Source organism: Triticum urartu, chromosome 2A (assembly GCF_056163025.1).
Source record: "Triticum urartu cultivar PI428250 chromosome 2A, HENAU_Tu73, whole genome shotgun sequence".
Taxonomy (NCBI): Eukaryota; Viridiplantae; Streptophyta; class Magnoliopsida; order Poales; family Poaceae; genus Triticum; species Triticum urartu.
The window spans coordinates 22,973,555-22,985,610 of NC_141874.1; the positions used below are offsets into that span (position 1 = coordinate 22,973,555).

Sequence of the window (12,056 nt, forward strand, 5' to 3'; positions counted from 1 at the left end):
TAGAAATCAATACCAAACCACAAAGCAGGAGTAGGGTTTTACGCATCTGTGCGGCCCGAACCTGGGTAAATCGCTCGCGTGCTCCGCCTCGATCTGCTCTTTGCGCGACCTCCGCCCCCGCCGAACCGAAAGGGACCCGGTCCGCCGGTCCCATAGATGCCCGTGGATCAGCAACCCCGGCAGTTAATATCTTGGATTTTCACCCCGAAGAGCGTCTAAGCAGATTACAAAGCAATGGCTAATAAGGACAAGCTACATAAAACACCATCATTGCCAGGTGCAACCATCAAAGTCGGACTTAAAGAGAAGAAGACATGGAAGGGCACCAACACACCATGGGGACGGGAAAGTGAAATTCAAAACGTTCCATGGCATTCATGACCAGAGGTAGCCGCTCATTTTGCATACCTAAGCAAACAGAATCTGACACTAGCGTCGCGCAGAGATTTGCGAGAACATTCCTTCTTTACATCCATGGGGTATCAGGGTCTGAAGCGTATTTTTGTGGAGTCATCAGACTCACGCCCCGTCCACTCCCGTATTTTGCGGAGCTGGAGAGTTGCCAAACAGGGTCTTAATCTCACTGGTCTACTTTAACATAAAAATGAACAAGATACCAGGTGGTTTTTTTGTATTGCCTTGGGAGATTCAAAATACTTAGATAAGTAAATTCTAACCAAAATCACAATGTTACTTTCTCGACACATGCTGAGTGCACAAAATCACAATGTAGATTGCGGTGGGCACGAGAGCATAGGTACCAAAGACGCATGATTTCAATTTTTAAATTGCCACACCAGCTTCTAATGGTCTAAAACCATATTTTGTACAGAAAAAGATATTCAACATCCTTTTCTCTGCATGTTAGTTACCTCACAACCACATTTCAGCAAAAATCGGTACAGTATAATCTACTATCGCAAATTTAGGTTGGATCATCGCCTCGAAACCGGCAGGCATGTGTGCCAACTTGACTCACCTATTCACTAACATATATACAAAAAAAAAATATTCAGCACTCATTCGCTGCGCACCGAGTTGTACTTCTCGGCAAGTGAAGGAGTGGCCGTTATCTTGCTCATCAGATTCTTCAACTTCATGCTGTAGTCGCTGCCACTGCACATCAAAAGTCGGCGTCAAACTGGTTAGATTAGGGCAGGGTGTAGTACACCACCATTATTTTGACAAGCATAAAGGCTGCTATTGCCACCAGTGGGTTTGTGCAGCCCTGTTTTGGTAGCTATAAACAAGTAACCAAAAGGATGAAAAGACAGTTCAAATCTCAAGTTCTTGACTAAACCAGAATCAGTCATTGACTAGTAGGGCAGAATCAAGCTTTACCTTATGCGGTTTACAGCAGCAATTGCTCGAAGAGCACTGCGAATCATGTCTTCATTGCGATCAATCTCCTGCTTCACTGCGTCACTCTTGGGTTTGTGACCGATGGTTTTCTCAAGAGGTTCAACTAGTGAGTCCAAAACTGAAATAGGACAATAAGTACATATTAGAAGAAGGCATTTGCAGCATATGAAACATCGCGTTGAAGGTCCTTGATTATAACAAACCTGCAAGTACAGCAGACGGGCACTTGTCTGCTAGCTTCGAGAGAATCAGGTGGCAGGGCATTTTCACATCATAATGATCTGCAATAAGCACAACTAATTAGCATCTTCTATTGAAAATACACATTGAATAAGATTATGCTAATATAGGTGATATACCATCTTAGAGTTCAGAAAGAAACACAGGAGAAGTACATAATAATAGATAATGCGAACCATACATATCCTGAAGAAAAACTGAAAAGCTAACCTATAAATACAAAATTTTCTTTAACAATAAACAAAAGGATGTTTTTTTACGAAATAAACAAAAATAAGTTTGACACCAATGGTTCTATGCAGTTCAGGCCTATACAAGTACTCTGAAGTAGAGACGAATGACATGTTTGGTTGATGACCCAAGACCCATGCAAACTCTGCCAAGGAATCACATGGCCGATTATTTGGCAATAGTCCTCCATTTATCGGTAAGCTAATCCAGGGCACCAACCAAACACACCCAAAATGCCGCGATGAACTGAAATATATAATGTCGTAACTGTACTTACCACCTAAGCCAGATAAGAGGAAAGGAACGATGAAGGACGACGGATTCACTTGATCAAGACAGTTATCCAGCAATGTGTCCACACATTCAAAGGCAGCTTTCCTAAGCTCAAGCCCATCATCAACGACATGCTTGAAAGGCCCTAGATCAACGGTCCTGATCAATTCTTGCTGCAAAGAAGGAGATCATTACTTCCTAAGCTATAAATTGCATGTGACACCGCCAGATCATATAACTAAAGAAAAGAAATAAGCAACCAAAATTAGGAAACGATACCTTCACGACAGTCTGGTCATACAAAAGACGCAGTAATTCAGGAAGAAGACCTTTGATCAAACTTGGCTTGTTGTGGGCAGCTGTGCTCAACGCAAGGACAGCTGCACGTCGCACATGCTGCAAAGTGCAAACGACAAAATGCAATTATCATCTTCACATCTTTCTTTATGAACATTAGTTAGTAAGGATGTAGGTATTATTTCAAGTAAAATTACCCTGTCACTATCTTTAATTAACATAAGGAAAGTAGAAATCTCAGAGTACAAGATTGCATCTATCTTTCCAGTCCGTTCAACGATTGAATATTTTATAGCAATGGCAACTGTAGCCCTTGTGTTTGCTGCTGGGCTAGTTGTGCGTTCCTACAAAATTATATGGAATGGCACATTAGATCCCATATCATGACGTAAATGAAACATAGGGTGTAACTTTGCTAATTGTCCACACGTCATACCTTCAGAGCAGGGATTAATTTGTTAGGTTCAATAAGTGCAATTTTGCCTAAACACTCAGCAACCACATTCCGAACTCCTTCCTCCTCACTTTCGCAGTGATTAAAGAGCAATGCCAATATCTTCACAATGTTTGAGTCCTGTAGCTCACTCTGGCCAGTATGATCAACAGACTGTCGCGCAATTACCTGATAGGTTTTGCATTAGAGCACAAATTAAACAGCAATCTTATGGGAGGTGCTTTTTACAAACATAATTCCATTAGGAACCTACCTCTTTCAGTGAATGAAGCAAGAGATACTGCTTCTTCTGTTGATTGTCAATCTGATCCAAGATAAATGGCAAATACTTGGATAGATTGCCAACAGCAATGTTTCCAAGAGCATATGATGCTGCAGACTTTATCTCCTCAAAAGGTGACTGGAATGATTCGATGACGATGTTCTCAATTTGAATATGACTGCTGAGGTCCTTCCTTCTTCCAATTTCTCCCAAACATAACAAGGCCATGTGTTGTTTAGCCTGGAAAACACATTATAAACAATTAAAAACTGACAAAGAGAAGGGCATAATTTATCTTCGAGTCAAATATTGCAAGTAGAGAACATGTAGTATCCCAAATTCACAATGCTATACTACTAGATTGACGATGCCCACAAGTGATGTTTTGAAAAGCTAGCTTACATGAATTAAGGTCTGTTATGTCAAAAGATTGCAAGTATGACATAGATATAAATGTGCAAATCTAGTGAACAGAAGACAAGCATGATCAGAAAAGCCTTACAGAATTAGTAGAACTGTCATCATTTAGAATGCCTTTAAGCATTTCAATAGTTGATGCACACTTCTGATCACCAGCTGCTAGGCATAGCACAGCAACACACTGTGCAATAGAGAATAGTGCCTGCTTGGAAAGACCGCCAGACTGTGATGGTTTAGCGGTGGAAATAAGGGAGTTCAACAAAGTTTCAAAGCTTATATTTGCAGATTGGACCAGTGCAGCAAAAAACTTCTGTAGCGCCTGTAACAGAAACAATGTCCCCTGTCAGTTGGAGAATAAGAGCAAATCAAGTATTTATATTTAAATACGAAAATATATACCTGCAGTGCTTGTCCTTGCAACAGAGCACTCCTGATCAAAGTAAGGGCCTCAGGCAAAACTTTTTGTTTCACAGCTAAACCAACATTTTTAACGGATCTTCTGTCGACCATTATTGTGCAACACAGTTCCAATGCTAGAGCGGCCATATGCAAATCGCCGTCACTGCCACAACAGATATTCCAACATCAGTCATCATGGTAGACAGAAAATGGAGTTTTGTTGAAGAAAGCTAAGCAAGGGAAAAACCTTATGAGAGTAGAAAGTTCAGCTAATATCGTTTCATAAGAGGACGAGCCAATTTGACTCCCATATGTGACAACCAGAGAATTTAGGGTTCCCAATGTTGCCTGCCTAAGGGCTCTGTTGGCCTGTGGAAACGGGCGGGTAAAGAAAACATTAGTCTTCAATTTTTTATGTGCTGTCTTTTGATGTGATGTTTAACATATACCCATGTAGGATGTTTCAAGTTAAAAATCAAAAGAAACTATGTGTATAATATATCTCTACCTTTCGAAGGAAAGCTGTGAGCTCAGAAACGACATGGTCCAAGACACATGAAAGATCAATACGAAGAGGTGAATTTGCAATCACCGCAAATGCCTGTAAAGGAATGAACATTTTGAAAATGCAACAGAACCAACAAAACCAGAGATAGGCATATAATCGACTAGTACAGGAAAACAGAGAATAAACAAATCTATCTAAAAACACAACAAGTTGGCATTAAGCAAATGATGACAGGGTACAGTGGACAAGACCAACGCAAATAGATTGGTATATTATACTCCCTCCGTCCCATAATATAAGACATTTTTTCAAGCTGTTTTAGCTTGCAAAAACATCTTGCACTGTGGGGTGGAGGGAATAGCATATATACAATAAAAGTTATCTTTAGATCAATGAACCCACCACAAAACCATCTCTATCCTAACTTCCCAAGCAACTCAGCAAGATGCACCGATAAGAATGGTTACATTTGTTTTTCTACCATTGACTAGAATACTCAAATTCAACTCAACATTAACCATCACATTCCCATTAGTTTTGATTCTGGAGGTGCAGTTGATTGCTTACCTTGACCGCTGTAAGTCGAGTAATTTCATTGCCCATCCTATCAACAAGTATGGGAAGGCATGAAGGCAATTCCCTTTGAAGACCATCACCAAAAGTGGCGATCACAAGGCTCATGCATGATATGGCACACTCTTTAACTTCCTGGAAAACAGAATAAAATGAGAGAGGGAAAGAGGTATGTACAATGTACGTAGAGGAGAGTGGGCTAAACCTGATCTTGATCTTGATTCGCCAAGCGGGCCAATATAGCTTTATAGATTGGAATAATATATGGCCTAAAATCTATGGAACGTTCCTGTGTAACAGCAGAACAAGAGCTTAAAATATCACTGTAATTGGGTGCTTATAACATCACCGTCTGGAGTATAAGGCTGACCTCAAAGTTTGGACGGAGCACCCGGACCAGCTCCCCGCACACCCGTAAAGCCTCAGCGGTGACTTTGTAATACCTATCTCCAATAGCAGATAATATTGGACCAGAGAGTGCCTGCAAATTTTATTTCACATTGAGAAATGAGTAACGATCACAAGTGTCTCAAGTGGTTTATCAAAGATGGTAGCTATAATACCTGGATGTATGGATGGAACACAGAGGGTGAATGGGAAGCCATAACAATCCTAGTAAATGCAAGGGCCTCAATCTTCAGGTTGGAGGTAGAAGATTTATCCTATAAAACAAAGACAGTAAGTTAAAACAAACAGAAGTACTGCATAAGAAACTACTCAGCAACTGAAATACACTAACATTCAAAGCCTTCTCAATCCCAGGAACAAGTGACCCAAACTGATCAGCAAGACAATCTGGTAACACAACAACAAGCTCCTTCAATACTGAGAATGCTCCAACCTGAAAATGCCAAAAAATATATAAATCAAAATTGAGTCCAAACTCAATACGGATACTTTGCAAGATCGTTCAACAACAAACCTTTGTCTTGATTGATTTTTCACGCAACTGCCTATTGATAGACTTGACAACTTTGGGTACCTCTTGCTTCAGCAACCATCTAGGGCTGCAAAGTATACCGATTGACAATACAGGCTCAGTGAAAAGAACATGCAATCACAATAAACATACGCTTCCCCTCTAAGCATAATAAGTCAAATCCAACGATTTTTGCATCCAAATATGAAGTCTTGTCAAGTTTTAGCTAACGTAGGCTCAGTTAGGCTATTAATCCAAAAAAGAAAAAACTGAATCGTATACTACTTACGGCAAATTGTAGAAGAATACGGTAAGAATGTGTAAACAGGTAATAATAAAGACATTTTGTTTACCTAGACTCGTCCATGTCACCTTGTCCTTTCGTCACATTACCAGTTTGGCGTAACAACTCAATAAATGTGTTGAAGATGTCCATCTAGGATCAAGGAGAAGCTTCGTAAGATTGATATACAATGACAATTCAAATCCAATCTAGCAATGAAATACCAAACAGTTACCTTTACATTCTCCTCTCTTTCCCTAAAGCGGTCGACTAACTTTGGACATGCCTGCAAGCAACCGAATAAATTATAAAAAGTTTCATAGAGGCACTTCATTGAGTGGCTAATTTTCAAAACAGGTAATAAATGGTTGGCATCAGCTCAAAAGCATCACTAACAATATGGACACAATAGAATTATGCTATCATGAAGAACAAGATTGTTAATGTACAGTATGTTGGTTTAACTTGCTGTCGCCAACATACCTCTTGATACATCTTAGACAACATTTGAGGACGAGATGCTATAATTGCAGATAGGCACTTCGCTGATGCCCGGCGAACCTTCCAGCTTGCATCCTCATCATCTGTGTATTCATCCGCACTCTCACTGGAAGAAAATGTTAAAGATGTATCAATTACATTAATAGGAACCACAGTTTCTGTATTATAAGAAAGTGACATACTCATCCTCTTCCTCATCCTGTACTTCATCATCAGTATCCTCCTCCATGCTATCAGTGAAATTAGGATCATAGCTTACATATTCCAAAGCAAGATTCAAAATACCCTCACAATATGGGGAAATATCTCTTGGACATCTGAGCATAAAACTCTCAAGGGCCTACAAGATGGGAGGTAATTTATAGCCATAGTGAAGCAACGGTAAGAGTAATCTAAGGTAAGTACTGAACATAAATTCTCACCTGCAAGCTGTACTCACGGAGCTCTTCATCATTTTCTGATGCACTTGTACAATAGTTTATGAGCAAAGGAACAGCTTCGGCAAGGTGTGGTCCAAACCGGTATCCAACTGAGCGACTGTAAGTCAAATTAAATTATATTAGAACTTGAGCTGCACCTACCAAAGCTCTTGTACTTCACTAACACAATTATCCTTGGGTATATCATCCAGCAGATTTATTTATTTTCTAGATATTTTATCGATGTTTGAACTAGCCAAATCTAAAGCTGCATAGCTCACACATGCTGTTGCTCATAAAAGCAGTTATGAACAAAAATTTGCGGCACTTGGTAGGTCAAAGCATATACCTTAGAGCACCAATCATCTGGATATTTGTTCGGGTTATGTCAGACTTTGCCCTTTTAATTTTCAGCAATTTGATAACCTCCAGAGTTGCCTTGGCTAATAGATCATCTGACAAACATGGAGCAAGCGATGCTGCAACATAAAGCGAAACATTAGTCACTATAAATAATTAAGATTGCCAATCCTTTGCAAGCATTAACAATACAAATAACTGTAAATGCAATCAGGTATACCAATGCACGAAACAGACTTCTTTCTGACACTTGCTTGAGTGGAGCTCAGCTGAGTTAAAAGTGCAGTGAGCATATACGCATGATCTTTCGTGATCACGTTGCCGAATCTATGAAGCACATCACTTAATATATCAAGACATTCACATTTAATTTCAGCACTCTTTCCCTGTCAACAAAAGAAAAAATGTATCAAGACAATTGCATTTAATTTAAGAGTATGCTGTACAAACTTCCAGATAATGTCACAAGTAGGCAAAAGAAAAAGGAAGAAGCAATGAACGTAAACAAAATGCTGCCAAACTGCCCTAATAAACGGATATATTGGACATCCCCAAATAAATTATGCCAAACTGTGTATGTTGTTTGTTGCTGATTTTCCAGCTAAGTGCCTTCCAGTGTCGAAAAGGATTAGCATCATACTTATTCCACAGAAGCGATAATAGATGCCATTTATTCCATAAACAACTCCATTAGCTTCTATGTGGTGGTTAAAACTAAAGCACATAACTTCTATTAACTAGAGAAATCAATATTGACCAACCTGGAAATCCATATTGGCTATTAAACAAACAAACCATAAAAGGTTAAAAAAAGACACATATTGGGTTTCACTTCTCTTGCCCACAATACGTTGACTCATGATTGCTAACAAGCAGGTAACTACAATAGCAACAATGTACAGGTAAAATATATCTCGACCCATACTGCATGACCAAATGAACAAGGTATACAAGTGGTCATTTCCATTGTAAGACGGAACAAATGGATGAGATAGTGAGATACAATGGATACACAGGAAGCTACTCCCGACTTGCACATATGAACACCTTCTCAATTAGTAGGCCGTATGAGGAGCATTAAACCTTAACCAGCAAGCACTGGAAAATTCAATTACCAGACCAAAACTAGACATCTGAATAAATTAATACTTAAATAGGCCTACAATAACAAAGGGAAATTCTGGCAAGCACAAAACAGACTAAAAACTTACATTGGTGACACCATTGATTAGCTGCGGGGCAAGAGAAACTAAAATCTTTTCAGAAAGTGACGCCGTAGTAACTTCCACAATGACTGCCTTCAGAGCTATACTAGCAGTATCACGATGTTGGTCCTTCCCATTGAGTAATTTATCACAAAGCTTGTCGGTCATCTCCAATACTCTTTCCTCGTTAACCTTCTTAACAAGTGGAGCCAAGCTAAACAATAAAAGAAATAACAAGAGTAAATGTAGTGAATGGATGTAGGGGAGGTAATACAATTAACCAATTAGGTACCAAATTTCTCTGCAAAAAATTAACCCCACAAATGCATAAGGAAAATGAGTGTACTTAAAAAAATAATGTTATTGCAAGCCAATAGCCAATCTAGAAGATAGAAGAGGTATGATGACATCTTCTTAACAAATAATAACAGGCTAATGCATCTGACAGGTACTACAGCGTGGCAAGTAGTATTATCAGAATGTTCCAAATGCTAGCAGGAAGGAAGGGATAATAATCAACAATAACAGGATCTTAACATGCAAAATCCTTACTTTCGCAATAACCACACTAGAAAGAAATGTGAGCCACAAATGTATACACAAGATAATTTCAATACAAACATGAAGAACGCAAGCATGCCAAACATGAAGAATCAAAACAACGGATTGAGTAATTTTAAAGGAGAAGGTACCATTTCACAGCTAAACCAGAAACATCTCCTGAAGCATCTTCCAGTTGTTGAAGAACAATATTAGTCAACTTTGATTCAAGGTCTTGATCTGCTTTGAAACTCTCTTTGTTCAACTCACTAAGCAGATCTGATGTAGCCATATATCTGTAGTCTTTATCTTTCCCTGTCATCTGAAAGAACATATACAAAATAAAAAATGTTACAAAGCATGAATAAAGAGGAAAAACTGATGATTCCTTTGTAAGAAATGCAAATTGGTATAATGGATACCTTCTCCAATATGCCGGTTATGTTCGTATTCGCCATCGTGCCGAACCTTTGTTCAAGTCCTCTTCACAAATGTATTCAATAGTATCCTAATAAAAAGCAAATTATGCAATGAGACATGTTCAATTGCCAACAGCCTAACAGCATATGTCTTGCTAAGTGCATGGTTTTTAAAGCTGCGCCAAACCAACAGAATCAATGTAGGTGCATTCCGGTAGGACAAGTAAGCTGGATGGAGAAAAAACGGCCAAAAAAAGAATTTAGAACACTCTAATGTGGAGGTCAAACACCTTACGACTCGCTTCACACCAATGTGCCTAGCACATGCGATACGTGTATGTTGTGTTAGTAACGAATATTAGTTACTTATTCGTGCTATTGTGGATAGAGGTCAAAATATTTGCAAAATAAGCAAACAGGGAATTCAAAACACATGATATGAGATTTAGTTGTAGTACTCCCTATGGTCTTGTTTTATAGCATAGCAGTACACCAACTAAGTGAACGAATTTGAAAACAAGATAAAGAAGGCATAAATCTATACATCGAGCAATTTAAGGACAAAGAAGAATGCTATGTTTTTAAGGCGACGCTTTGCTTTAAGGCGCTGGGGGGCGCCTCGACGCCTAGGCGACGCCTAGGCGCCTAAAGCGGACATATTTGCAAAGCGCTGGGGGGGCGCCTCGACGCCTAGGCGTCGCCTTAGAGACGCCTTAAAAACATAGGAAGAATGGCATTAGCACTAGTCCATTTGTACACTTTTAACACCAGCAACCAACCGAAAATAGCACAAACATACAGTCTCGCGTGCAGACACACCGTATGTACATCGTCCGTGCTAAACAGTAGTACACAGCGCTGACGCTACTATACAACCATGAATTGAATCACTGGACACAGAGGCCGGGATGGCGACGATGCTCCTAGATCCAGGAGCCTCGTCAGATGGCGCTGGAGCGAACGGAGCAGCAAAACTGGGACACATTGACATTGTTTTGTAATAGGAACCTGAGCAAAAACTCAGGGTAACCATGGTCTAGCACCCTGATGTTAAGCCTGACACAAGCTACCAAGTCTAGGTGAACCAACAATAATAATATCATCAAACACACGTGATTTCCAGATCAGAACCGATGCTCAAGTCCTAGAAGCAACTACTAGGCACAACGACTTGAATAGAAAATTTCAGGTGCAACATCAAAGACATCCTGAGCGCTGCAAAGTCCAGAAACCCACAACGACGACCTAGCACTAGCAGCAGACGAGCGGAATCAATCTACACAAACCTAGACAGACGAACAGAACCAGCATCAACAGCATCTCGGACCGGCAGATCTAGCCGGCAATCCAGGCACAATCGAGAGGGGTTCGCACTGTAGCCGACTACCGAGCCGAATCAGCAGTCAAATCCAAACCAGCACTACTAGCATGGAACGAGCGGAACCAGCAACGATGGATCCAGCGAGAGTAACCCTAACGGCGACGGGCGGGGCACCAGCGAGAGGAGGAGGAGCTGTCGGAGGCTCGCGTACCTTGAGGAGGAGGAGGGAAGCTTGCTTGGCTTCGATTCGATCGGAAACTTCTCGGGGACTCGCTTGGGAGGGGGGTTGGATGGGTGGGGCGGGGACGGGCGGGGAGGGGAGGGGGTGGGGATTTGTAGTCAGCGAGGCCGGCTGCGGTGGGGAGGAGTCCCAATGCTGCACGACGACCTCCGACGAACGCTCTGCCGCGCCGCACGAGGCACGTCGCTTGCCGATCGCCGCTGGCGGGCACGGGGAGGAGAGCAGAGCACCGCGCCGGAGCTGAGCACGGGTGAGTGGGGATTTGGGGGAGAGTTAGGGTTCTGGACATATACCCCTTGGGCTGGGCTTGCTGGGCTGGCCTGCGGGACATTTATCTGCAACGGCCCGAAAGGGTGGCCCATCAATAGTTAAGTTGATAGCATTTGCTCAAAGAAAACCTGAAAATAAATTTTTTGCTCATAAAGAGACCCTAAAACTACTACTACCTCCGTTTCAGTTTACAAGTCCTACGCGTATACCTAGGTTACCAATTTTATCACCTTAATATAAATTATATAACATAAAAATTATACGGTTTGAAAATAGAACATCTGAAGTTTATATTGTTATATTTTTTATAATATATGACTTGTGTTAGGTTGGTCAAATTGACGACCTAGGGGCACGCGCACGCCCTGTAAACTGAGAGAGGGGTAGTAGTAGAAGTCACGTGGTATGCACGTGTTTTTCACTTTTTTTGCGAAAAAGTGACTTCATCATTTAATTTTTTGGATTTTGAGAAAGGATTGTCAAGGTGCTGCATTTGGAATTCGGTGGATACAAACAACGTCGAGTGCTTTGATTTGTAAAAGCTTAATGTCTTATATTT

General features: G+C 40.7%; 1 protein-coding gene across 1 annotated transcript; it reads right to left on the bottom strand.

Annotated features, from left to right (window-relative positions):
• Positions 1-756: 756 nt before the first annotated feature.
• LOC125535187 (cullin-associated NEDD8-dissociated protein 1) lies at positions 757-11,489 on the bottom strand. The gene is made up of 29 exons (XM_048698231.2): positions 11,198-11,489; positions 9,669-9,754; positions 9,399-9,568; positions 8,713-8,920; positions 7,722-7,887; positions 7,491-7,620; positions 7,145-7,259; positions 6,905-7,062; positions 6,705-6,828; positions 6,457-6,507; positions 6,292-6,374; positions 5,942-6,026; positions 5,759-5,860; positions 5,583-5,681; positions 5,390-5,500; positions 5,225-5,308; positions 5,014-5,154; positions 4,447-4,539; positions 4,186-4,307; positions 3,939-4,101; positions 3,622-3,858; positions 3,111-3,359; positions 2,840-3,025; positions 2,601-2,747; positions 2,386-2,502; positions 2,111-2,279; positions 1,566-1,643; positions 1,342-1,480; positions 757-1,116 (listed from the first exon to the last, which is right to left on the bottom strand). Exons 2-29 carry the CDS (start codon positions 9,702-9,704, stop codon positions 1,020-1,022), a joined length of 3,660 nt encoding a protein of 1,219 aa, XP_048554188.1. The 5' UTR covers positions 9,705-9,754; positions 11,198-11,489; the 3' UTR covers positions 757-1,019.
• Positions 11,490-12,056: the final 567 nt, after the last annotated feature.

Bases quoted from the DNA above. Each gene is read 5' to 3' on its own strand.
- LOC125535187 (XM_048698231.2), bottom strand. From the start codon at position 9,704: ATGGCGAATACGAACATAACCGGCATATTGGAGAAG. The intron at 5,501-5,582 runs GTATTATAGCTA...TAAAATTTGCAG, and splicing joins TGTTCCATCCATACATCCAG to GCACTCTCTGGTCCAATATT. The intron at 2,503-2,600 runs GTAATTTTACTT...TGCACTTTGCAG, and splicing joins TAATTAAAGATAGTGACAGG to CATGTGCGACGTGCAGCTGT.